A 27,931-nucleotide genomic window follows, 5' to 3' on the forward strand; every position below is an offset into this window, starting at 1 on the left:
CTCTTCGCACTGAATCCTGTTATCTCAAGTTTCGCAGAGAAGTTAAGACTTGGGTATTTAACCAATAACTCCGCCTCATCTTTTTCAGTCTGCTCTCACCCTTAATCTGGTCTCTAGCGCCGGGAAACCTCCGGGTAGCTGTGCGCTTTATAAGCTTAAATATAATAATAATAATAATGCTGATCACATTATTTCTGCCCTCAGAGAGCGCGGGCTTTCACTTGCAGTGGGTCAGGAACTTGTCTGGTGGGAGGCTGAGCTGCACCAGTCAGCCAGTACACAGGTAGGTTTTCAGGGGGCACCTCTAAGGTGCCCTCTGAGAGATTGTATTAATAAATCAATCAGTGGCATCAGTGTGGGCTTATTAAGACAACATATTTGATACAAAACCTCTCTAGTTTTAGTGAAGCCACCATGTAACAGGGAAACTCGTAACCACCAGTGTCCAGCACATGGACTCAAAATGGATGCCCTGTTCACTTGTAATGTCTACGAATTTACTTAGACATCACAGGGGCATATCTGCTTATGCAGATATGTCCTCAGGTATTGTATAGTGCACCTTGCCTTAGGGCTGTAGGGCCTGCTGTAGGGGTGACAGACCTATACTGCATGCAGTGTCAATAGGCATGGCACACAGGAAGTGTGCTATGTTGTTGTGTCTTCAAGTTTCCTCTGCACCATGGCATCCAGCCTGCAATGGCAGTACCCATGGTGGTGCTGGGGGAGAGGGGGTCTTTGGGTGGCACAATACATGCTCCAGCCCTAAGAGACCCTATTTTACCTTCCCTGCCCTAGGTACCAAGGGTGCCATTTACCAGGGACGTATAAGAGGTTCTAAGGTATTGCCGATTGGGAGAACAGTTGTACAGTTTTAGGGAAAGAGATATCTGGCACTGGGAACCTGGATAGCAGGAACACAGTGTACTCCTCTCAGAATTGCATCAGGCACCGGGCAAAAAGTAGGGGTTACCGTTTCAAAAAGGGGCACTTTTCTACACTAGTTCCATAGGCTTCATCTGTAGTTATTGATTCTTCTATAAGTTACAAAAACTGGAATTCATTTTTAATTTAAGGGCTACTTTTTGTTCTATTGACTTAAATTAAGAATTGATTTCTTACATTGAAAAGCTTATCAAATGGAATATTGTCTGCAGGTAACATTATCGGGGGAAAGTGCTTATGGTTACCTATTATGAGAATTTTCCAAATCCATCCACGCATTGGTGTGCCTATAAGATGTTGCTATGTTCGAGAACCAGGGTTACAAGTAAGTAACTTTTCCTTCTCTATTCAAAACAGCTTTCAAAAATATACAATCGGCTACGGCCGGAGGTGATGTTTATTTCTGCTAGTGTTTAAATCCATTCCGTTTCAATTTCATGCTGCAGGTTACACTATCTATATCACCTAAAGACCTAGGAATCATAAGCGCTATATAATGTAGTCCAAGATTGAAGTACACCAAATTAGTTGTCTGATAAACTGCATAAACTTAACAGTGCGTAAGAAGGAAGGAAGCAAGCAATATTGATTATCCAATTAATCTCACTGCTGTTACGGTTTACTGCTGTAGGATTAATTGTTTAGGGAAGTTCACCTGTTGATTAAGCCTAATTTTAATTCATGCTGTGTTTAAAGCTCTTATGTGCCAGACCAATTTAGGAAGTCAGGTTATTGTGAGTCTGATGATTGGCGAATGATTTTACAACGTGAATTGTTTGTATTTTAAGTATTTTACCATCCCTGTCCCTTAGGAAGCTATGCAGAATCAGGTGAATACGAATGAGGAGCAGTCAGAAACTGTTTCAATGGCCTCCCCGCAGTTTATCTACACATCTGGTGGACTTGTCAACCTTGCCAGCCTGGTATCCTCAGCCAATGCCAAGCACACCTCAGGTCAGATTCCTTTGTTAGTCACGCAGTCTTTAATGTTAGCCAGACTTTGAACTATGCTGATGGTCTTTGCTCAAGAGTGCATTGCATTTGCATGGTGTATGTGGGAAATGGTTGTTTCAAGATAAAGCATGATCAGGGTGAGAGGTCGTTTTTTATCCTAAGCAGATAAAAAGATGAAGTGTGAATGTTTTTTGGCACAAATATAATTTTCAATTTAATTAATTTCAATGTTTGCCCTGTGGTAGGTTACTAGATTTGTTGATAAGTTTTGGTTATTTTTTTAAACAAAATTTGAGGTCAATAAATCTATCTTGCAGACAATGGTTTGAACAGTTCAAATGTCAGACAACCATTTATAATTGTTGTTGATTCCAAAATGTTCAGAAAAAAATCTATTTATGGTGTTTTGGCACCCTTACTTTGCAAATGTAGTAACTAGGGCCTATTTTACTATTGGCATGGGTTCAGCAGTGCACACATAAGCTGAAGATTTGCTGCCAGGGAAACCACAAGCACACTCGATAAAAGTTAACATTTCCACAGTGGTGATTGTTTTGGGGAAATCTATCTTAACAGATTCTTCATTGAGGTGTCAGATGGCACTCCATTTACCATTTCTTTAAACATTACATTCAGGGCGATACAAAGAAACGGGACAAGCAGCACAGCAATTTATTTAAGGAAGATCCTCTCTCTCAAACACTAATAGTACCTTATGCACATACGATGATTCTGTAACAGATTTGGACTGCAAAAGAACAAGTTAATGTGCGGTCTTTGGGTTTGATCTATGTGTTCTAGATTGAAGGCTGGACAGTAGTTAGAGGTTGACTAGGATCGAACATATGTATTACTTCAGAAAGGCATCTACAACGGAGGTCTTCAAACAGGTTTTGCTCTGACCCTCCTAAGGAAAATGTTTTGAGGTCAGGCACTCTCCAAAACTTTATGTCCAGACTTGTAGGAGCTGGAGTGGTACGGCTGGAATTATGAAATAATTTCAGGTGTACTTTTCTGTAGTTCAAATTCTGCACTAAATGTGAGTAGTATAAAAGAGCAAATATGTTACAGAAAAACAAAAACTGGCTGAATAACTCTGCCCCATGTAATTTGGGTGTTGTGAGCCCCCTTTTTTTTAAACACACTTTATTGGTGACAACTGCTCAATATAAAGCATACATAACATACATCAGTGACAGTCTTTTCTCTTTTCTTTCCATACAATTCTCTATAGGGTGTTGTGAGCCCCTTATTCTCCTGGGCCCCAATGGAACTGTAACTGCTGCACTAATGAAAGCTGCAGTCCTGAGTAGCAAGCTGCCTCTCTGCCTTTCCCACCATGCCTGACCTTCCCTCCAGTCCTGAAGAAGACTCTGTCCCTTTTTAGGAAACAATTGAGCCCCCATATGTTGCCCCCACTTAGTAGCAATGGTTACCTCCGCTTAAATCCTAGCAAGGCCCTGTGCCTCTTTTGGAGATTAGGACAGTCCTGATTCTGATGCAGTTGGCCCCTCAACCCTCTGGGGTGCAGTGCCACTTTACCTGCTTCACTAACGATAGCTACGGCCTTGCGAAACAGGCAGTCTTCTCTGCTCTTTGTTTAAATACCCTTCAGTCATCTCTCCAAGGTCCAAGCTAAGCTGTCTCCTCTGCTTAAATATTCACCTCCATTAGGCCATTGGTATGACGCCAAAAATACTGGCACAACAAGGGTGCACCGAGGCCTTAAACAAACAAGGAAGGACAGTAAAACAATCATAACTGGGGTTTAATGCCCCCTCACACCACTGGCCTCCGTGCCATTGCACCTGCAGCACCAACGGTACCTACTGCCCTACGAAACCGGCTTCATCCTCTGCTTGCTACACAAAGCTTTACTCCTAGGCCTGAGGCTCAGTGTAGGCTGTTAGCCCGCTTTCTGTAATAAAAAAAAACTGAAGAGAGCCCCACATTTCGCCCCCGTCTTGGTGCTGGGGCCCTGTTCCCTGTGTGGTAAGGGTGACCTGTGCTCCAATACTAGCAAGGAAAATGGGTCTCCACTCCCCTTTTTGATAATAAGAGAGTCATAATTGGGTGTATTGGCCCCCTCACACTCTTGGTCCCAGTGCCACTGCTGGTTACAACAAGGAGCTAAGGGGATCAGGAACAGGTCGTCCCCCTCTCACCATAACATATACAACACAGGACCTGTTCCTATGGTGAGTGTACTTCTCCTGATCATGGCCAACCAGTAATATTATTTAATTGGACAAGCGGCTGCAACATCTAGCCATCTTGTGTTCCTGGATCAGGGTCACCCTTTTTAAAGCATTTAATTAAAAAGAAGCGCTGTTTTCTCTGTGATTCTCTTCTCACCCTGCTATCCCCCAAGAACTATCTGGAGTGAAAGGTGACTAGGACAAGAGAAAAAAAAAGTGTAGAAAAGGAGTGATGGAGCCTCACGGGAGTAACACCATGGAGGCTAGCAGGATGGTACTTGCCTGCCGCCTAGGTTCTCATCATCAGCATCCACCACTCCAACCAAGAAGTGATAGTGTGTAAAGAAAACAAAGATAATAGCGAAAGTAAAGGTGCTGGGGAAACAGTGCCTGCCTGTACACCAAGCTTGGTGTACTACAGGTCTGGACCCAAAGTACGGAAAAGCGTGTCAAATGGCACACCAATCCTGTGATTATAAAACCGAGCTGGATCACACTGGCCAAATGTCCTTTATTCTGTGCTGTGTGTCTGCCCCATTTAAAAAGCCGACATGTTTCGTTGCCTTTGAAAACTTACGGCAACTTCTTGCGGTTTGTCGAGCGTTGTCTCTGCACCGTGCCCTTTCACAACGCTTGACATACCGCAAGGACCCAGCTGACAGCTGCAGCACGAGGGTCAAACCCTGTAAAACATTGAGAGAGGCACATCCATTCTCGAGGTATAGGTATGCCTTTTGAGCGCTGAGAAACTGCATATTTGAAATTTGGTGCAGGGTGGAGTGACAGACCCAAGCCCTGAAGAAGTTGCCGTAAGTTTTCAAAGGCAACGAATCATGTCGGCTTTTTAAATGGGGCAGACACACAGCACAGAATAAAGGACATTTGGCCAGTGTGATCCAGCTCGGTTTTATAATCACAGTATTGGTGTGCCATTTGACACGCTTTTCCGTACTTTGGGTCCAGACCTGCAGTACACCAAGCTTGGTGTACAGGCAGGCACTGTTTCCCCAGCACCTTTACTTTCACTATTATCTTTGTTTTCTTTACACACTATCACTTCTTGGTTGGAGTGGTGGATGCTGATGATGAGAACCTAGGCGGCAGGCGAGTACCATCCTGCTAGCCTCCATGGTGTTACTCCCGTGAGGCTCCATCACTCCTTTTCTACATTTTTTTTTTCTCTTATCCTACTCACCTTTCACTCCAGATAGTTCTTGGGGGATAGCAGGGTGAGAAGAGAATCAGAGAAAACAGCGCATCTTTTTAATTAAATGCTTTAAAAAGGGTGACCCTGATCCAGGAACACAAGATGGCTAGATGTCGCAGCCGCTTGTCAAATTAAATAATATTACTGGTTGGCCATGATCAGGAGAAGTACACTCGCCATAGGAACAGGTCCTGTGTTGTATATGTCCCAGTGCCACTGCACCTGCTGCATTAATAGTAGTGCTGACCCTTTTATTAAAAAAAAGCCCCCATATGTCTGTCCGTTTGTAGATGGAAAAATTAGCCCCTAGATAGCACATCTTCCATGGGCAATGTTTGGATCTCGTTCTTTTCCTCTATCCACAGTTTGAAGACCTCTGAGCTACAACATTTTTACAGTAGATAAAGTCTTCCTTCTGTGTGTTAAGTGAAGACGCAGCAAAAGATGGGGTGGAATATAATCTGGTGAATGAGAAAATATTTTTTCTCGGTCTATTTAGTGACAAAATGTGTTAAGGAATGTGGGTGGAGACTGAGCTTAATTAGCCCACTCTTTTAAGACAGCAATGTGTGTATCCCCTGACATACTTTTACTGGCAATGAACTGTCATATAAAAAAATATTTTGCCCATTCCATAAGTTGCTTTTTATAGCCTTGCATCAGCATCACGTGCCAAGGGATTTGAATTCAGCTATTGTTTGGTATTTTTTTTATATTGTTATGGTTACTTGCTGTCAATGTCTTGCAGAATAGTTGCTTATTTGTTTGGCTTTGTGTTTCTACAGCTGGCTCTGAAGAAATCATGGAAGCGGATTCTGTGGACTCTGCTATCCAGCAGATGGTTGGTGGTGGTGGTCAGAGAGTTATTACCATTGTTACAGATGGTGGTGTGCAACTGGGTAACTTGCAAGGAAGTCTTTCCTCGAGTGGCATCGGTCAGCAGTTCATCGTTACCATGCAGGATGGCCAGCAAGGTAAAGGGGAAGAATGTGTATGTGTATTTTTACTCTATAGATATTCACAATTTGAGGCACTTAGCAATAGGGCCGGTGTTCAGTTCCAAACCGTTAATTTACTTCATTGTTTTGGTCAAATACGATAGTTTGGATTAGACCACAAGTCTTCAGGTTCCAAGATCATCTATTCAAAATGAGGTCCCGTCTCCTGAAGGGACTTCAGACACAGCCAAGTTGTAGGTGGGCATGGAAGTGTTTTCCCTAAATTTCAATTCACCTCTCAATGCAGTGCTGATATTTGCATACGTTACAGTTGTGAAAGCAATACCGACTTGTCCCAGGGAGCATTTTGTTGGATACAACTCCATGGTGTCTAATAGACTTGATTTGCACTACACTTGTACAACAAAACGTTATTGGCCAAGAACTATTAATTCCTCTCCCACAACTGTCTTTTAAAAAAAAAATTATAATAATTTAAAGGCATGACGAGCCGTAAATGTAATGCACAATATAACTGAAATCGTTAAATGCTGTTAATATTGAAATAATGAGAACAGAAAAATATTAATGAAAAAACAAACCTCATGTTTTTATATTAAGCAAACACAATAAAAAAAACCTAGGGAACGAGTTTGTTACAGACCACAGTGTTTCTGTTGGTGTTAAACACCTTTACTGCACAGTTCAACAGTTGTATAAGTGACATCCATAGAAGCGACAGTCCTGGTCGATACTGGTCGAGTAACTTGATGAGAACTGACTAAGCATTTCAGCTGTTGATACATGCGCATGCAGTCCACTAAATGGCAATAGTCACATGAAAAGAAGATTGTGGTACCTTACAGCTTGCGGCAACCCTTAGAGACCTAAATTGTGTAGGGGAATGGTGTGAGAACATTGTTAAAAACGTAGGCAGTAGAGCAATGTGCAGCCTTATGTGTATGTAGCCTTTGGAATTACACATTGTGTCTTTTTTCGGTATAAGATGAATGTCGTTCTATGGAAAGATTTGCCAGCAGTCTAAGTATAAAAGTCAAGCTTCTAAAGGACGATGGAGGTGGGTGTCAAAGGTGAAAGAGATGTATGCAGACAAACTCCATTCTGTGTTCTAGTGCTTAAGAAAAACAAGAGTTTTTGTGAGAGATGAAGCAAAATTAGAATTTTGATTTTCAAAAGCTGAAGTTTTGGAAACCTGACAGTGAATGGCCTGCCTGAAAGAAAGCATTTGTATTTTTGATTTGTTTTAATGAGGTACCTAGTTGAGATTCTGTTATGCTCTCCTCTAATGCGTACATAAAGTGTATTCTGATGAAAATTATTCACTTAGGCAATTCCGTTATTATTAAGCAAGTGCTACCTGTTACAAAATATCACTGTATATTTTACCTTTGACACTGAAATCGTATGCACCTCATTGCAAAATGGGCCTGACTCTTGCATATCCCTCTTCTTGGCCAGTTGTGGTAAGTACCCTAATCACAAGGAATAAAGCTTCCTTGAAAATGAGTGAATGTTGGGTTTAAGTCTGCATGCACATAAGGTAGTTTAATGGCCAGGACTTGATAAATATTATTGTGTCTAAATATTGGGCTGAAAATTCCAGCTCATTGTTACGTACACAATTCCAGACTCTCAGAAGCCCAAACGAGATATGCTGCTCTGATTTGAAGTCTGCAATAGGCCAGATCGTATTCCGATAAGCACATCTTTGTATGAGCCTTGTGGACTCCTTCCCTTGTTGCATATGTTACAAATTGAGAGTAACTCTACAAGGGGTGCTTTTACCATCCACAGGTGACACAGGTGAGCTTAGTTCAATGCACCACGTTGAATACGAGAAACGGGCTAATGTATCGGTGTACCTGTCATTAATTAAAGAACTTGGTCAAGAGAGAGTCAGACCTACATAAGACTGAGTCGGACCATAGGGACTTAACGTCACCCTGCTAATAAGCTGGGCCACTGGAATAATGCGACTGTGCAGCGATTTTTGCATAATTACAGATTTGCTACATTTGCTGCATAATCTGCAGATTTGAAGAAAAAGAATAGTTTCTAGCTCAAACTGGTCAAAAGTATCTAAAAATGCTGCGATGTGTTGCCGTGATCCTCAAGGCCCTTTGCAAAGCTAGAGTGGTCACCTTTTTTGTTGCTTATTGCTATATTTGGGTGTTAAATTGGTACTAATGAGGCACAAACAATGCCCATACAGTGTTACCAAGTTTAACAAGCATTAGAAATGCAATCGGGCTCGGATTTATTTGAGTTTGAGCTAATGGCATTGTAAATGCCAATGTCTTTTTGCCATGTGTTATGGAGTGTGTGCATGTGGTGTGTAGTGGAAGTATGTTGGTTGAATTGTAATTTTACCAATGGTGGCATGCTGTGCTTTATATGAATATGTTTAAAAGTAAAGTGTACCATACTGCGATTGCTTGGTGGAAAAGTGCACTGCTGGCTGGAGGTGTGTGTGCCTGGTGGAAGGGTGCACTGACGGCTGGTGGGTGTGTGCTTGGTAAAAGCGTGCACAGATGGATGATGGTTGTTGGTGTTTGTGCATGGTGAAAGCATTCATTGACGGCTGGGGGTGTGTTGTTGTGTGTGTTGTTTTCTGTGTGCTGGTGAGTGTGTGGTGGTGAGTCTGTGGGGGTGAGCCTGGGGAGTGAGTGTGGTGGTGAGTGTGTTGTGTTGAGTGGTGACAAGTGTGTGGTGTTGAGAGACTGAGGTGTGTGGTTTGTGTGTGCGTTATGTGTGTGTGGTGTATGTGTGTGGTGTTTTCTGCACACTCACACACTGCCCCTACACATTCACACACTGCTCACCCGCACACTCCCAATGTCACCCTGCATAGTCACACACTGTTTACCCTGCACACTCATTCTGCACACTCACACAATGTGCACCCTGACACACTGTCTCTGCAGTCACTCTGCACGCACTGCCACTCTGCACGCACTGCCACTCTGCACGCACTGCCACTCTGCACGCACTGCCACTCTGCACGCACTGCCACTCTGCACGCACTGCCACTCTGCACGCACTGCCACTCTGCACTCACTGCCACTCTGCACTCACTGCCACCCTGCACTCACTCTGCACTCACTCTGCACTCACTCTGCACTCACTCTGCACTCACTGTCACTCTGCACTCACTGTCACTCTGCACTCACTGTCACTCTGCACTCACTGTCACTCTGCACTCACTGTCACTGCACTCACTGTCACTCATTGTCACTCTGCAATCACTGTCACTCTGCACTCACTGTCACTCTGCACTCACTGTCACTCTGCACTCACTGTCACTCTGCTGTCACTCTGCAATCACTGTCACTCTGCACTCACTGTCACTCTGCACTCACTGTCACTCTGCAATCACTGTCACTCTGCAATCACTGTCACTCTGCACTCACTGTCACTCTGCACTCACTGTCACTCTGCACTCTGCTGTCACTCTGCAATCACTGTCACTCTGCACTCACTCTGCACTCACTCTACAGTCACTCTGCCCTCACTGTCACTCTGCACTCACTGTCACTCTGCTGTCACTCTGCAATCACTGTCACTCTGCACTCATTGTCACTCTGCAATCACTGTCACTCTGCACTCATTGTCACTCTGCACTCACTCTGCACTCACTGTCACTCTGCACTCACTGTCACTCTGCACTCACTGTCACTCTGCACTCACTGTCACTCTGCACTCACTGTCACTCTGCACTCACTGTCACTCTGCACTCACTGTCACTCTGCACTCACTGTCACTCTGCACTCACTGTCACTCTGCACTCACTGTCACTCTGCACTCACTGTCACTCTGCACTCACTGTCACTCTGCACTCACTGTCACTCTGCACTCACTCTGCACTCACTGTCACTCTGCACTCACTCTGCACTCACTCTACAGTCACTCTGCCCTCTACAGTCACTCTGCCCTCTACAGTCACTCTGCCCTCTACAGTCACTCTGCACTCTACAGTCACTCTGCACTCTACAGTCACTCTGCACTCTACAGTCACTCTGCACTCTACAGTCACTCTGCACTCTACAGTCACTCTGCACTCTACAGTCACTCTGCACTCACGGTCACTCTGCACTCACTGTCACTCTGCACTCACTGTCACTCTGCACTCACTGTCACTCTGCTGTCACTCTGCACTCACTGTCACTCTGCACTCACTGTCACTCTGATGTCACTCTGCACTCACTGTCACTCTGCACTCACTGTCACTCTACACTCACTGTCACTCTGCACTCACTGTCACTCTGCACTCACTCTGCACTCACTGTCACTCTGCACTCACTGTCACTCTGCACTCACTGTCACTCTGCACTCACTGTCACTCTGCACTCACTGTCACTCTGCACTCACTGTCACTCTGCACTCACTGTCACTCTGCACTCACTGTCACTCTGCACTCACTGTCACTCTGCACTCACTGTCACTCTGCACTCACTGTCACTCTGCACTCACTGTCACTCTGCACTCACTGTCACTCACTGTCACTCACTGTCACTCTGCACTCACTCTGCACTCACTCTACAGTCACTCTGCACTCACTGTCACTCTGCACTCACTGTCACTCTGCACTCACTGTCACTCTGCACTCACTGTCACTCTGCTGTCACTCTGCACTCACTGTCACTCTGCACTCACTGTCACTCTGCACTCACTGTCACTCTGCTGTCACTCTGCACTCACTGTCACTCTGCACTCACTGTCACTCTGCTGTCACTCTGCACTCACTGTCACTCTGCACTCGCTGTCACTCTGCACTCGCTGTCACTCTGCACTCGCTGTCACTCTGCACTCGCTGTCACTCTGCACTCGCTGTCACTCTGCACTCGCTGTCACTCTGCACTCACTGTCACTCTGCTGTCACTCTGCACTCACTGTCACTCTGCTGTCACTCTGCACTCACTGTCACTCTGCTGTCACTCTGCACTCACTGTCACTCTGCTGTCACTCTGCACTCACTGTCACTCTGCTGTCACTCTGCACTCTCTGTCACTCTGCACTCACTGTCACTCTGCACTCGCTGTCACTCTGCACTCGCTGTCACTCTGCACTCGCTGTCACTCTGCACTCGCTGTCACTCTGCACTCGCTGTCACTCTGCACTCGCTGTCACTCTGCACTCGCTGTCACTCTGCACTCACTGTCACTCTGCACTCACTGTCACTCTGCACTCACTCTGCACTCACTCTGCACTCACTCTGCACTCACTCTGCACTCACTCTGCACTCACTCTGCACTCACTCTGCACTCACTGTCACTCTGCACTCACTGTCACTCTGCACTCACTGTCACTCTGCACTCACTGTCACTCTGCACTCACTGTCACTCTGCACTCACTGTCACTCTGCACTCACTGTCACTCTGCACTCACTGTCACTCTGCACTCACTGTCACTCTGCACTCACTGTCACTCTGCACTCAGTCTGCACTCACTGTCACTCTGCACTCAGTCTGCACTCACTGTCACTCTGCACTCAGTCTGCACTCACTGCCACTCTGCACTCTCAAACTGCACTCTCAAACTGCACTCTCAATCTGCACTCTCAAACTGCACTCTCAAACTGCACTCTCAAACTGCAATCTGCACTCTGCACTCTCATTCTGCACTATCAATCTGCACTCTCAATCTGCACTCTCAAGTCTCATACTGCACTCTCAAAATGCACTCTCAACTCTCATAATGCACTCTGAAACTGCACTCTGAAACTGCACTCTGAAACTGCACTCTGAAACTGCACTCTGAAACTGCACTCTGAAACTGCACTCTGAAACTGCACTCTGAAACTGCACTCTGAAACTGCACTCTGAAACTGCACTCTGAAACTGCACTCTCAAACTGCACTCTCCACTCTCAAACAGCACTCTCAAACTGCACTCTCAAACTGCAATCTGCACTCTGCACTCTCATTCTGCACTCTCATTCTGCACTCTCAATCTGCACTCTCAATCAGCACTCTCAAGTCTCATACTGCACTCTCAAACTGCACTCTCAAACTGCACTCTCAAACTGCACTCTCAAACTGCACTCTCAAACTGCACTCTCAAAATGCACTCTCAATCTGCACTCTCAATCTGCACTCTCAATCTGCACTCTCAAACTGCACTCTCAATCTGCACTCTCAAACTGCACTCTCAAACTGCACTCTCAAACTGCACTCTCAAACTGCACTCTCAAACTGCACTCTCAAACTGCACTCTCAAACTGCACTCTCAAACTGCACTCTCAAACTGCACTCTCAAACTGCACTCTCAAACTGCACTCTCAAACTGCACTCTCAAACTGCACTCTCAAACTGCACTCTCAATATGCACTCTCAATATGCACTCTCAAACTGCACTCTCAAACTGCACTCTCAAACTGCACTCTCAAACTGCACTCTCAATCTGCACTCTCAAACTGCACTCTCAAACTGCACTCTCAAACTGCACTCTCAACTCTCATACTGCACTCTCAAACTGCACTCTCAAACTGCACTCTCACACTGCACTCTCACACTGCACTCTCACACTGCACTCTCACACTGCACTCTCACACTGCACTCTCACACTGCACTCTCAAACTGCACTCTCAAACTGCACTCTCCACTCTCAATCTGCACTCTCAAACTGCACTCTCCACTCTCAATCTGCACTCTCAAACTGCACTCTGATTCTGCACTCTGATTCTGCACTCTGATTCTGCACTCTGCACTGCCCGTAGTCCCATCACATGCAGGCGGCTATGCCCGAAAACAAATGGAAGCGCACTAGCTGGTAAAACAGTCCTGAGGGTTAATGCTCCTGCTGCTGAGGTATGGGTGTAGCCTGCAGGTCTCAGGGAAGAATCCAATGGACAAACCTAGGTGAGAGATTAAATACAGTCTGAGATGTAAATGTAAACCTGGAGACCAGGCAGGCTGCGTGCAGCAGACCTGTGGCAGGCTGTGTGCAGCAGACCTGTGTGAGGCTGTGTGCAGCAGACCTGAAGTCAAGTAAAGCGGATAGTGCAAGAGTAAGACTGGAGTCAAACAGGGTTAAGGCAAAGCTGGAGACCCGAAAGGCCAAAGTACATTAAAAAATAATCAGGGGAATAGAGAAACATGCAAACCTGAGGTGTTTTCAGCCACCATCATAATGGAGGACAAAGCAGAAAAGACAAAACTAATACAGAAATAGGGGGATGCCCATGTGAAAATAGACTGCGAAAATAAACTTCTGATTCGGAGATTTAACCAAACATCTGATAGTTCCCAGGTAATAAGCTGACATGTCACTAGCAAATATTAGACCGAGTTATACATTTACAGAGTAGACTGCTACTTACTTTTCTTGGACTATTAACATTCAGGCCTACATTAAAGAGAATGTATGGGCCTGGGGGCTCTGACAATAAAAAAGAGTTTAATTTTTAAAGAATTGGGAAGCACGGAAATTCTCCCCATAGCTTCAAAATTATCCAATCCAAAGTCTCGTGTGACAGCTCCGCCCACTTCCGGCTTTTTAGCCAACACCGTGGCGCAGTGTGGTTACTGGGAGCCCATGCATGGGTGTCACGTGGCCCCGTGTGTTGGCAGTGACTGTACCCACGTCCAGGTTTTGCAGACCACAGCACCAAGTAATGAGAAACTTTTAGGCCCATATTTATAATGAAAAAGTAGAACTGCAACACCTGCACGCTTAGTGCTGTCCAATAAGGAATGGCTGAACGCCACCTTCTCTATAGAGAGTCAGCTGAGGGGGCTCTGCAACATTTACCAGGATGGCTCAGTGAACTGAACGCTCGCTGCTGACAAATGCAGTGCTCTGCCTCTGAAGGACATGAATGTAAACCCCGGCAAGTCAAAATGAGGCTCCCATGCTTGCGAGATCAGTAAAGTGAGTATCCTCAATTGGGTCAGCGGAAGCTAGGTCCCAGAATCCACTGCTGCTGCCTCAAAATAGAGCGCCTCGAGCCAACCCTGGCATGGAAACATTTGGCAGCGCTGATCACTCTGCGGGAGAAAAATGCACGCATTTTACTAAGAACTGTGGCTTCTCCTCGCCAAATGTCAACACATCTTAAAGTGCCGTGTGTGTGTGTCGACAACCCTGGGCCCTATTACCTTTTCCTGATTAAACAGAAGTGGCACAGAACGAGGTAATTACACAGCAGCCGGACTTTAAAGCGAACTGGAAGTCTCGGTTAACCGGGGAGGTGCTTTTAAGTGCCCACAAAATGATGCTTATACATCTGGCGGTGAATGGTGCTTCCTTCAAAAGTCAGCATTTCAGCGGGCGCAGCGGCCCCCACCTCTTCCCCTCCACCCCTCCTTTTTAATGTGCAAGATGGCGGCCGGCCGGCGGGATGTGTCTAACAAGGCGCTCATTGTCTCAGACAGGTGTGAGATTGGAGCTGAGCCCAGTTAAAGCCCTGACCTTAACCATAATACATTTATGTTTATTAATGTGACTCCTTATATCAGCATTCATTCTATTTCTAAGCATTAGCGCTTTCAGCAGATAGATCTGTTTGGGGTAATGTGCAGAGGATCACATAGTAGTGAGCTGGAGAAGTTCAGGGTACGTCCCGTAGGTGGATGCTATATAGGCAATAAAACGTACCCACAAGACTACAACACCCTTATTTGCCAACTTCATTGTGAGAACCTCCGGATGATGAAAGGCTGAGCCCGCTCAGCTAGTATGCTGTAACTTGAGGATTCGCACAGTTCTTTTCGTTGAGTGTGCGCCCGCTGAGATTTCTCACTAGTGTCCCATTACCAAAGGTATTCGGTGTGTTCAAGCTTCTCGGAGAAAACAAGAAAAGCCTGGGAGTGAACTGACACCAGTATGAATGGAAAGCGGATTTGAATCACGGCTTCCTCTCTTAGTCAGTGTGATCGTCTGCAAAGAGGGTTATCTCCATCACAGGACAAAATCGGAAGTGCTAAGAAAGAGACTGAAATCAGATAATAAGCCACGCTGTAGAGTCGTGTTTTTTCTTTATAGTCTGTGAGCGCCAAGAAGCAATGCAGTTTGCATTAAGGCGCTATATACATAAATCATCATCATGAATTGAACAAAAGTTAAAGACTTACATTTGGGAGTGAGGAGATGGACCCTCGTCTCAGCGGCTGTCAGCATGTTCTCTTCTCGGCTGGCGTTGCCTTTCAGCTCCAGCAGCTTCTCCTGGTAAATGGCGTACATCCTCTGTAGCGCCTCATGGTCCAGCCTCTGGGGGGTGGGCGGAGGTCTGTGCAGCCCCAGCCGCTCCAGGATGCCCCTCTTCACCGCCTCCAGCTGTATCCTCTTCTCCTGCTCCCCCAGGGGCCGCAGCTCCACCGCAGTCAGGAGGACGAGGAGGGCCAGGCAGGCCTCGGAGCACTGCCTGGCGCCCTGGGCTGAGCGCCGCATGGTGCGCTGCGATGCGGGACTGCCCGAGCGAGGCGCTATGCACGCCAGTCTCAGCGCCCCGGGAATGAATGGAAGCCTCCATTCTTGGCCTTATATTAAGCTGAACTTTGCTTCGCCACCCGCCCACGCACACACACGTGAAGACGTCACTCACGGTGTGAAGAGGAGGAAAAACAATAAGCAGCAGCGGTAACAGCGGTCCTCCCTCCCAGCCTGGCTGCTCCCGAGCTCGGGGCTGTGTGAGGCGCTTGTTTGACTTAAGATCTCCCCAGGCGGGAAAAGCCAACCGGGCTGCCCTGGCCAGTGATGCAGGAGCAGCAAAGACCAAGCCTAGCATTCATACCCAAGAAAGGAAGAGAGCAGAGAAGATACAATTGAAAGATCAGAAGGGGCTGAGCCCAAAAGTGCCCCTCGACCTGTGTGAGACTGTGAGGCGTCCACCCCATGCTCAGACAGTCTGTGCGCATCACACCCGGCCTGTTTGGGTTACTGGGAGCTTTTTATGTAAGATGAGAGGGGCTGGGCGGCGCAGCCTGCTCAGACAGATGGTGAACGCGCCCGGCCATCTGGATTCACTTACGGAGGCACCCTGACAGCTCCTAATTATGACATTACACCCATCCGTGGATGGGTGGTAACAGGGAAACAAACGCTTCTCTCATCCTCGCTCACACATCCACGTCGCCTTCACTTCCTCGAACAGCAACTTCGAGCTTGTTCGCCACAGCGCCATCTAGTGACCGCATAGCCGAACAGTAAGGCTGAATGGTGAACGCGCCCGGCCATCTGGATTCACTTACGGAGGCACCCTGACAGCTCCTAATTATAATTAATGTACTTCTTTGCGCGAGCACGAACGAAATATGCCCAAGATGGCGGAACAAAACTACATTTACCCTATCACTTCAAGCCTATTAAAACGACAACACAACGAAGACGAATCACTGGCCAGATGACAGAACACGCTAAGGAATGTGTGGAATTTGTCTCGGACAAAGCCCTAGGAGATACTTCTTTTTTTTCTTCTTTAACATTAGTTCTCGAAACTCCTCCCACTTTCAGTGGGGAGGAGTCCGAGCCCTAAAAATGACAAAATAATGAAGTAACACTATTCCAAAATGTGCCACATTATGCAGCATAATGGGCCCACCTTGCTGCATAATTTACTCAACCCTATAATTTGGCCCTCTTGCTGCATAATTCCAATGGCCCTGCTAATAAGTCATGTCGTCGAAATGGTGTGGTTGTCATTCACATTGTTCATCTCACCCTGAACTGTTGGAAATTTGAAGAGCAAAAATGGCTTGGACGCTTCTACTCTTCTCTCTTAAAATTAAGATGTAGGCCCAGGTAAAATTGTTTATGCCAGCATTATCTTGCCTAAATCCTAATTACTGTGCGTTTGGTTCAAGTAGAAAGTGTTGCTTGGATGACTCTATTTAGTGGTTATCTCAAATGATTTATGTGCTTGAGGGCATGCCTCCTGTACTTGACAAGTGCAGTCATAATTCACGTAGTTTTTGTGAGAATTCTAAGTATGTGCAGAAAAGAAATCGCTCTGATTTTGAGCCCTATTTCGAAGCTTAGTTAAAATCTTCTGTTTGTATAATGCATTCTTTGCTCTTCTCACCTTACTGAATGTCATAGAATTTTGATGAAGGACTGTGAGGCTAGGAAAGCATTTGGAGTGGGTTTATTTATTTATTTTGAAAGTTTTATATAGCGCGAACAAGATCTTTGCAGATATCAGAGCGCTTTACATAGAAGGGGGAACATGAGGGAGCATAGTCAAACAGATACATCAGTAATGCTAATAGTACAAATACGTGGGAACATAGAAAATCATGTAAGTAGGTAATACAGGTAAAACAAAAGACCAAAGGGGACAACAAGTAGTAAAGATCGGTACAGAGACTTAATTGAGTCCAGAACAATAGTTCAAGTGTATTTAGCCATGAGTATAGCTTTTACTTCTTTCTTAAACAGTGTAGTGGAGGAAATGAGCCTCGTATCAGGAGGGAGTGAGTTCCAGATCCTGGGTGCCATTCCTGAGAAGGAGCGCTTATAAGTTTTTTCCTTCCGGAATCTTCGAGGCTTCAGCAGAAGATTGTTTGTGCCTCTGGTGTTTCTAGAGCCTCCAGAAATTGTTAGCTTCTGAGTGAGATAGCTGGGTGAGCTCAGGTGGATAGCCTTGTGCGTCATGCAGGCGATTTTCAGATGTATTCTGGCTTCAAAAGGTAGCCAGTTCAAGTATTTCAAGTCAGGTGAGATATGTGAGTGTTTTTTTGACCCAGTGATGAGTCTCGCTGCAGCGTTTAGAGAAGCTCTTAGGGGTGCGGTAGTAGTTAGGGGGAGTCCGCAGAAGGCAATGCTGCCATATTCTATTCGAGGGATGACTAGTGCTTGTACTGCCGTTTGGAAGTCTTTGGCAGGGAGGAAGGGTTTAAGTTTCCTAAGGGTATTGATTTGGTAGTTCGCTCCCTTAGTTGCCTTGCTGATATGTTGCTGCATATTGAGATTGGTGTCCAGTGTTATGCCTAAAGATTTTGCTGAGTCCACGATGGTGGGTTGGACATTGAGTGCAGTTAGGTGTTTAAGCCAAGTTTGTGTGGTAGAGATCTTCGCGGGAGGAGAGATAAGAAGGAACTCTGTTTTCAGAGCATTGAGTTTGAGATGATTATCGGCCAGCCAGGATTGGGTGCTTCTGATGGTAGAGTTCAGGAGCAAAATGTCATTGGGGGATTGTACTTTGAGATATAGTTGGGTGTCATCGGCATACATGTGAAAGTGTACATTGGCTGCTTGTAACAAGGTGGTGAGAGGTTCCATAACTAGGTTGAACAAAGTTGGGGATAGGGAGGAGCCTTGGGGGACACCTAGCGAAACCGGTATTGGCGAGGACATCAGGTTGTTGCTCTTGAATTTCTGCGACCTGTTGTGTAGAAAGGAAGTGAACCACTTGAGAACAGTCCCGGATAGACCCATTCTTGTGTTTAAAAGTTCGAGTAAGTTCTCATGTTTGACGGTGTCGAATGCTGAAGAGAGATCAAGAAGGATGAGGAGGCAGGTATCGTTTTGGTCTAGGATTTGAAGGGCGTCGTCAATTATGTGGGTCATAGCAGTTTCTGTACTGTGTCCTGCTCGGAAGCCTGATTGATGAGCGTTGAGGAGATCAAACTGAGCAATGTGTTTAGTCAGTTGTAGTTGAGCGCATTTTTCCAACAGTTTGGCGAGAGTGGGGATATTGGTAATAGGACGGTAGTTGTTTAAATCAGAGGGGTCGGCTGTAGGTTTCTTTAGTAAAGGTGTGACTTGACCCACTTTGAGGGAGTCAGGGATGGTTCCTTGTTGAAGTGAGCTGTTGATAATTTTAGTCCAGAGAGGGAGGAGCCAAGGGGTAAAGTCTTTTACAGCGTTAGCAGGAAGGGGGTCTGTGAGGTGATTGGATGGTTTCAAGGTGCTGAGCAGTTTGCCAATTTCTTCTTCTTCAGAGTAGGTGACAAAGGATGACCATGTAGCATTGTTTTTTAGTTCAGTGGGTGATATGCATTGATGTTTGGAATAGAGGCTTGCGTCACTGAGGAGATCGCTCTTTATGCTGTCAGTTTTTTGGATAAAGAAATCGGAGAATTCTTCACAGGAGGGTGCCTCGCGCGTGATGCTGAGTGGCTGGGGTTGTTCTTTGGATTGTGTTCTGATTAGCTCAAACAGTTTTCTCGGACGGTTTTTTGCTTGGTTGAGCTGGAGGCTGAAGAAGTCTGTTTTTGAGCGTTTAATTTTCCTGAAGTAGGCGTTTCTCTTTTTCTTCAGTGTTTTTAGATGCAGTGCAGATGGATCTGATCTCCAGGTGCGCTCTGCCAATCGCATGGCCCGTCTATCTTCATTGAGACTCCCGTCGTACCATGGGTTGGAGATTTTAGTGGAGACTATTTTTAGTTGCATAGGTGCAGCCTCGTTAATTATTGAGGTCATCGCGTTGATATAGTGGTCAGTCAAGGATTGAACGTCCGTAGTGCCGATAGGGGGAAGTAGGAGATTGCAGCTGTTAGGGGGTAAAGAGTTTGGGTTGAGTTTTTTCAAGTCTCTTCTCCAGATTTTGGGCTTGGAGGATTGAGCCGAGTTAAATTTGACTTTTTCATTGATGAAGAATGTGACAATGTGATGATCTGACCAGTCACAGGGTTGGATAGATTCGAGTTGGATATAATAAGGTCGAGGATAGAGCCTTTCTCGTGGGTCGGACTGTTGCTTATTTGGGTGAGATCAAGGGCATTGAGGAAATTTTTTAGACTATTTACCACCGCGTCATTGTGATCGTTCCAGTGGAGGTTAAAGTCACCGAGGTATATTTGGATGAGCTGCTTTCCGGAATTGGTTGAGATCATGTCCATGATTTGTTGGGCGAAAGTGGGGTTGTCCCCGGGTGGGTGGTAAATGCCGTGAAGAGAGCATATCGGCTTGCCATCACTGATAATATCGAGGCAGATGTATTCACAGGAGGTTGGGGAGGGTAAGGAGGGGGAGCTGACTTTCAGAACAGAGAGGTTGTTCCTGTAAATGCATGCGATTCCACCACCTATTTTGCCGGACCTGTCAAGTCTAATGATGTGGTAGTTTGGGGGAACCAGGATGTCCATTATAGGTGTAGAAGATTCGGTTAGCCAGGTTTCAGTCATGATGATTAGGTCAAGGTCCAGAGTTAAGATGAGATCAGCGATGGCGGAGGAATGTCTAGAGGCCGATCTGCAGTTGAGGAGAGTGCATTTGAGGCGAGGTTTGTCAAGGGATGTAGCGTGTTCTAGAGAGAGGGGGACTTTTCTAAGGTTATTATGTATGGATATTCTGTTTAGTGTGGGGGGTCTAAGGGGATTTGAGTGTATCGTGGGAATGGCGAGGTGTGTGGTGGGTGTGTGGTGCAGGGGAGCTGGGTCGTAGGAGCGCAGGAGGGTGAGAGTGTCGGTGTCGGGGTCCAAAAGCATGTTGCGTGGGCGGCGGGGGCGGTTGTTGCGATTGCGGGCAGGGATTGAAGTCCAGTGAGGGGAGTGTTGAGTGCGAGAGTCATCCAGAGGGATGGGGGACATGTTGGGGCGGTTGTTGCGCGTGCGAGCAGGGATTGATGTCAGGTTTGTGGGGAGTTGAATGTGGGAAATATCCTTAAGGGTGGGGGACCTGCTGGGAGGGGAGGTGGTGGTGGGCGAAGGGTGTTTGTTGTGATTGCGTGCAGTGATTGAAGCCCAATGTGGGGAGTGTAGAGTGGGAGAGTCATCCGGGAGGGTGGGGGACATGTTGGGGCTGTTTTTGCGATTGCGAATAGGGATTGAGGTCCGGTGAGTGGAGTGTTGAATGAGGGACTTATCCGGAAGGGTGGGGGACCTGTTGGGAGGAGGGGAGGTGGTGGGTGAGGGGTGTTTGGGGTGTGAGGAGTAGTTCTTTGATGATGTGAATGTCATCTTTGACCTGGAGGAGGGTGGCCATAATCATGCCCAGTGTGGGGTGAGTGTTGGTGGTGGGGAGTGGGTGAGTCAGGGGTGAGTGACTGACCAGGGAATTGGCGTGCACTGGTGTTCGTGCGGGGCTCCGTGGAGGGGGCCCCGGGGAGAGAGGGTTTGGGAGGGAGGGGTGTGTTTGAGGTAGGGGGGGAGGTCGGCGGTATGGGTGAGGGCTTTGGTGGAAGGCAGAGATAGCCGGGTGGAGGGTGAGTGTCTGTTGGTGGTGGTGGGGGTGCAGGTAGTGTAATGGGGGCTGAGAATGGGGGGGGGAACGGAGTTGAGGATGGTCCTGTTGTGGGGAGGAGATGTTAAATTAAGTAAGGTGGCGTGTTCTGCGTGATTGGTTAGAGGGGGATAGTGTGGACTAAGAATGGGGGGGATAAAGGGTGGGATTTGTTGATATGCGGGTCGGATTGTTGCTGAACTAGGTTGGACGGGTTGTGGGTGGGAGCTGTGATGTCAGGGGTGAGAGGGGTGGACGTGGTATGAGTGGAGGTCCGAGGGTAGGTAGGGGGGGTGAGGGTGCAGATGGTGTATGAGGGGGAGAGATCTGTGATTGTGATTGCGGAATATGTGGTAGCTACAGCTGGTGGGTGAATGGCTGGGGTGCTGGGGGTAGAGGTGAAGTGCGTGTTGTTCTGGTGCTGAACTCGCATTGGAGGTGTTGTGAGTGGGAGCTGTGGGATCAGGGATGGTAGGACTGGAGGTGATAATAGTGGAGGTCCGTTGATTGGCGAGGTGCTCTTTGAAGGTGGGGAACAGGTTGTCTAGTAGTTCCAGGTCCCGGTCTCTGGATTGCATTAGGACAATCCCATTGTTGTAGATAGTAATGGTGGCTCTGCCTGGAAATAGTTGGGATGGTGTGATGGATAGTGTTAGGCCATGTGCTGATTTCTTGGAGGTGGAGATGGTGAGTAAGGTGAGGAACGCTTTTCTCCATTGAGCTCTGCGTTTGGTGTGGAAGATGATATCGGTGTTCAGGGCTCCATTGACCGGTGACAAGTAGGAGTCGGCAAAGGGGGTTTCAGGGTGGGACCTCAGGCAGTTGTGTTTGAAGCGTTTAGCGGCTTTTTTGGTGAGTACGGGTGGGTAGTTGATTTTATATGTGTACTTGCCAGCAGGATCCATGGCGGTATAGGTAGGCGCGGGTGGGTGAACAATAGTGATATATAGGAATAAAATACAAATATAAACAAGTAGCATGTATCAATAATGATATAAAGGAATACAATACAAATGGGAACAAGTTACATGGATCAATAGTGACACTAGTGAGCACAGCATGTGAGGTAGAAATCGGTTCATTACAGGGGAATAAAAGTGAGATGAGTGCCAGTTATAAAGAAATGTACAAAAAACAACAAGTAGAATATATGAGGTAGCAGTCGGTGCATTACAAGAGCATACAAAAGTGACACGAGTGCAGGTTATAAAATGTACAAAAAAAAACAAGTAGAAGTGAAATACTGCAATAAAGGGCAGACACTCTGTTACAAAAAGGTGTAGATCCAAGGCTATGAAAGGAGCGATATTAGTCTAAAGTGAACAAGTGGAGTGGGTTGAGTGGAGAGTATGCAGCTCCTGGTGGGCATTCTACTGAGTCACCTGCAACTTACCTTCTACAAATACCTTCATGTTCCTATAGCATTACTTACTGTCACTCCTGCAGAGAAGTACTAAACAATACCACAGCATGAGAAAAGTAAAATTTAAACTGTTGCAGATGTCTATGATATGTCCAATGTTCTCTTGACACATGAAGTGAAGGAACAGCTTACATTGTTTTGGGGGTGCTGTGTAAGTGCTAGCGCCATTAAATGCTTAGACAAGTGTATCTCTGTTGCACCATTTAGCAAAATGGTCTATTACATATAACAAAGTAAATTTCTTACCAGTAATTACTCTTTTTAATTGGAATCCATGTTTAATATAGTCATTGCTAAAGTAAACCAATTCAACTGTAAAAAAATGCATATTTAACAAAATTGTGGATGAGAATCACCCACATGGACCACATTGCTTACTGGGTTTGAGGCAGGTCAGCTTGCAGGTCTAGAGCGCTGGTTGGGGTAGTAACTCTTGCGTCTGTTCATCAGTGTGTGATTCGTCCTAGATCATTTTCCAGGAATGTCAAGCACATGAATCTGTTAATCACAGTGCTTCGTGGGCTCATTCCCTGTTGGTGTTGCTCTTATGAACTGGGGCATTCCAAACAGTAGTTAACAGGCTCCAGTGTGTGATAGACCAGCAGGAACATTACGTTGATATTTAGGCCAAAGGGCTACACTCTGAGGTCATTCGTTATTTTTGAATAATGCTTCTGTTGATTCCAGTGTTAACTGTACCTGCTGGCCACTTTGCGGAAGAGACGATCATAGAGGAGGAGGAAGAAGAGGAAGAGGTGTTGGAGGACGATGGTGAAGAGGAGGAACAGCCACCTTCAAAGAAAGTGAGATTTGAACACGTCATAAACAACGTGGAGGAAAATAAGGTGAGCGAGACCTGTCTCTTGGCGTTTTGTGTAGTTACCTTACTTTAATCAATTCACGTCAGTATATCTCTTTATCCAGTATTGGGGTATCTTTTATAGATTCACAGGCTTGACTCATTCCCCGCTGTCGAGATGGGAGTCCCATGGTAAAATAATCAAGCCGTAATTAACAAATATAATAGGCTATAATGGCCCTAGGCCATGTTATGGATAGCCTATATATGTCCTTTTAAAAAAAGGACCAAATGTTGAACACAGCCAATCAACTGTCAGCACCCTCTAGAACACTCCCAACAGAGGCAGATTCCCTCCAATTTCACTGCACTTCGTGTGGAAGGGAGTCTTCCTGAGTTCTACTCCATTTGTTTCTACAACTTCTGGAATTTCTACAGTCCAGACACCATGTCTGACAAAACAGGCCTTTTCCGCCCATGTAAGGCATGTGGCAGAAAAAGGGTCCAGGTGAATGATCCACATAAGTAGTGTAAATATTGCCTTCATCCTAAGCATGAGGTGAGGGAATGCAAGATCTGCTGTACCTTTTCCTAAAAAACCCTCTAGGATGGAGAGGGAAGGTTGTTGCTGTGGCTCCAGACCACTAAGCACCAAACAGTTTACATCAGATGAAGAGAGTGAGAGATCTTCCACGTCTCACTAGAGGGCCTAGTCGAAAGATAGTTCCTCTGGAGAAAGTAGGAAACACCATAAACCTTCTCATGGCACCAAGGGCTGTAAGAGGGAGAAAGGAGTGAAACACTCCTCGGAGCCTATATTGTCTGTAACATCCACGCCATCCAGAAAGGACAAAGACCGTCCAAGAGCCTCCTCCTCAGACCCTGTGAGGCTAAAATCTGGCAAAAAACCATCGTCTACAACATTACCACAATCAACGACGATCTGTAAGACCTTGACGGCAACTGTGATGACGGCAATATTGGCCCCTACATCGCCTCCCTCTCTAAGAGCCCAACGAAATTGAGATCTCCATCTTCATCGAACACCGTGGACGAAGATTCCATCTACGAGCGATTCATCGGCGAGTGCCTCGTCGATCACCACCCCGTCAATGACATTGACGGTGATGCTGTCAACGACGACACCTTTGACGATGGAATCTGCCCTTCCGGCTAAGTCTGTTCCGTCTACGCCACCATCGACTAGGGTTACTCAGATCACAAAGGTAACCAAGACTTTTTTACACCTAACCATATCTGAATACAGTAAGGTGTCACCGTTAATCCCATCCCATAATATATTTTTGACATACAGGACTCTGATGATGATAGTGTTTATGGTATAGATCATAGTCCATCAGAACTTCACGTGAAATGTCAAAACAATGAGGATTATCAGGATGAAAATCGATACGATCATCAGAGCTATATGGCTCCACCTCATCACTACCCTCCATATGATTTAAATCCAGATTTGCGTCACAGACACATGGCCTTCTGCTGCCATCTCTCATCCAAGATCTGCAGGCGATGTTGGCGTATTACAGGCAATGGTTTCCGCTGCAAGGGGATCACCCTGAGAACCATTACCTCCGGCAGATCCACTGGGTACGCCAGTTTTGCAGCCTCCAGTTTCACCTTCAATTACTCCTCGCCCTTACCAACAGACCCTGTCGTAGGGGATACTTCTGCTTTGGACAAAGAGAGAGAAGAGGGTGAGCTACAGGATCCTATCTCTGCACCAGATCCTTGGAGGACTATATCATACCAACGCCTTCCCCTCCACCACACCTTCCATCAGATTCTCCCCCAGAGGACATTGAAGTATTTCATAGTTTGATGGAGAGAGCATCCACTAGGTTTCACTTGCGAATGATGGTCAAGCAGACCATCTGCTTCCTATGCGATTTCAAGGAGAACACCAGGAAGTCGGTGCACTCCATACCCATTATTGATTACATATGGCAAGAAGACATCAAGATTATGAGAACACCGACGACCATACCGCCGGTACTCCCTCGAATTAAGAAAAAGTATAGAGCTCCAGAGCATTCTCCATCTTGCCTGAAATTACACCCCAAGTCATCTCCCAAGTGGCACAAAGAAGATCCAAGAACCCTTTCATCCCAATCAGGCGCAGGATGGACATTCTTGGAAAGCGCTTCACTATAGCAGCAGTCACGATCAGGGTGGTGAATGCATTAGCTATCATCGGCCGCCATGACTGCCAGGTGTGCTCCGATATGGGAGCTTTGGTGGATCTTATACCAGAGGACAGTAGTCATGAAGCAAGGAATATCCTGTTGGAAGGAGAATGCGCAGCGTCAAGCAATTGACTGCTCTCGACGTAGCCAACATGGGCTTACAACAATTGGCGGGTGCCACGGTGCTCAGAAGACGGGGGTGTTTGAAGGCGACATTCTTTAGGGTCAGAGGTACAGACGAAGACCTTGGATATCGTTTTCGGGGATTCCCTGTTAGGAAAGCATATGGATGAGGCACTTTTAGCAATCAAGACTGATGCAGACACTGCAAAATTGTTAGGCTTGTTACAATATCAAAGTGCCATTCAGAGGGGCTATAGGATGAGGTTTTACCTCATACAAAGCAGGTTATCAGAGAGCCCAACAGAATCCGCCTCAATACCGACAAAGTTATAACCCTCCAGCTGACCACCAGTCTTCTACAGCTGGTTTCTCTCACCAACGGGATCGCAAAAGAACGCCTTCACAAGGTTGTGACACTAACAGATTTCCAACCATGTGCATTGTTGCTCAGTATTACAGATCAGTGGGTGTTAGACCTCATCTACTTTGGACACACCCTAGAATTTCCACTGAATACTCCAAACAGAGTGACCCCTCTCGTCTTCACTTACTGCTTAAGGAAGCTCAGGTCATGCTCTCCAAAGGAGTGATTGAGGAGGTCCCTTTATCTGAAAGGGGAAAAGATTTCTCTTCCCGTTTTTCCTTGATAATGGAGACCAATACTAGACCTCTGGAATCTCAACAAGTTTCTCAGAAAACAGACATTCAGGATGGTAACACACGCCGAGATTCTTCATCGTCTCAACAAATTAGACTTCATGACCTCCCTCGACATGGAAGACTCATATTTTCACATAACGATCCTTCAGAAACATGAGAAATGTTTAAAATTTACGGTAGCTGGTACCCACTACCAATTCAAAGTAATACCATTGGGCCTCAAATTGGTGCCAAGAATCTTTACCAAGTGCTTTGCCCCGGTAACAGCAGCCCTACGATCTCAAAGTCTCCAGGTATTCCCACACCTAGATAATTGGCTGCTCAAAGCACCAGCAGAACGGAAGGCCAGTCAAACCACAAATGCCTGCCTTCAGTTGTTCCGGGCTCTGTCTCCCTGTAAACAAGGAACAATCTTCACTCCTTCCCAGTCAAATCATATTGTTCCTGGGAGCTACGATAGATACCATCCACTGCAAAGCTTTCCTATCACAAGGGTGGCAGATATGATTGCAACAACTGGCAAAGAATATGTCAAAAAAAAAGGGTCTGTTTCAGTACGAATATACAAATTTATCTTGGGATGTAAAAATATGTCTTAAATTCTACCTGCAGAAGACTAAAGCTACAAGAAAGACTGACCAGCTACCGGTGGCTTATGGACAGTGCCAGGAAAGAAAAGCAGTTACTAAGGCCACTGACGCCAGATGGGTCTCTACAGCAATCCAATTCTGCCATGACTAGGCTAACAAGCCCTTAACAAGAAAGACTAAGGCACATTCCAACAGAGCAGTGTCCACGTCGGCAGCTTTTTTTGTTGAAGTGACACTGGAAACGATTTGTCGTGCTCAATGTGGAAAAGTGTCCACACTTAACCGCAGCACTGCTGTCTGCAATCTACGCAGCGTAAAGATGTAGTTTTGGGTCAAACGGTGCTGTGTCCTCTCTTCAATTAAGGTGGGCCTCTTTCTAGTAAAGAAGATATTTATGCTTTCCACTTTCTTGAAATTGCATAGCATTGCTTAATATTATTTGTTAAAGTTATTTCTAACAAGTTTAAGATAAAGGAGGTAACTTAATTTTCTATTACTATTGCTACGCATTCCATTGAATGCCTCATATACATATCATGATATAGGTGCTTTGTGTCTTATTGTATACATACGGTAAAGCTTCTGGGATTGGAAGGATGTTTGCATACTTACAGTTGTCTGTTTTGATGTACTGGTTTTATTTATTTATGATTGGAATGTCTTCCTCCACCCACTACCGACAGTACAATTTTTAGGGTACTGCTTGCTGTTCTGATTCAAGCATGTGAATAAATTAAACATGCAACAAATGTCAAACAGAACCTGTCTGAA

General features: G+C 46.0%; 1 protein-coding gene across 3 annotated transcripts in view; it reads left to right on the forward strand.

Annotated features, from left to right (window-relative positions):
* GABPB2 (GA binding protein transcription factor subunit beta 2) overlaps positions 1–27,931 on the forward strand; it is a 126,058-nt gene that overhangs the window by 47,605 nt on the left and 50,522 nt on the right. For all 3 annotated transcript variants that reach the window (XM_078670300.1, XM_078670302.1, XM_078670301.1), the window contains exons 6-8: positions 1,758–1,899; positions 6,090–6,278; positions 23,472–23,629. In XM_078670300.1, coding sequence (XP_078526426.1) covers positions 1,758–1,899; positions 6,090–6,278; positions 23,472–23,629 — 489 coding nt within the window. The remainder of the gene's footprint in view (positions 1–1,757; positions 1,900–6,089; positions 6,279–23,471; positions 23,630–27,931) is intronic.

The sequence above is a fragment of the Lissotriton helveticus genome, chromosome 12 (genome assembly GCF_964261635.1).
Source record: "Lissotriton helveticus chromosome 12, aLisHel1.1, whole genome shotgun sequence".
Lineage (NCBI taxonomy): Eukaryota > Metazoa > Chordata > Amphibia > Caudata > Salamandridae > Lissotriton > Lissotriton helveticus.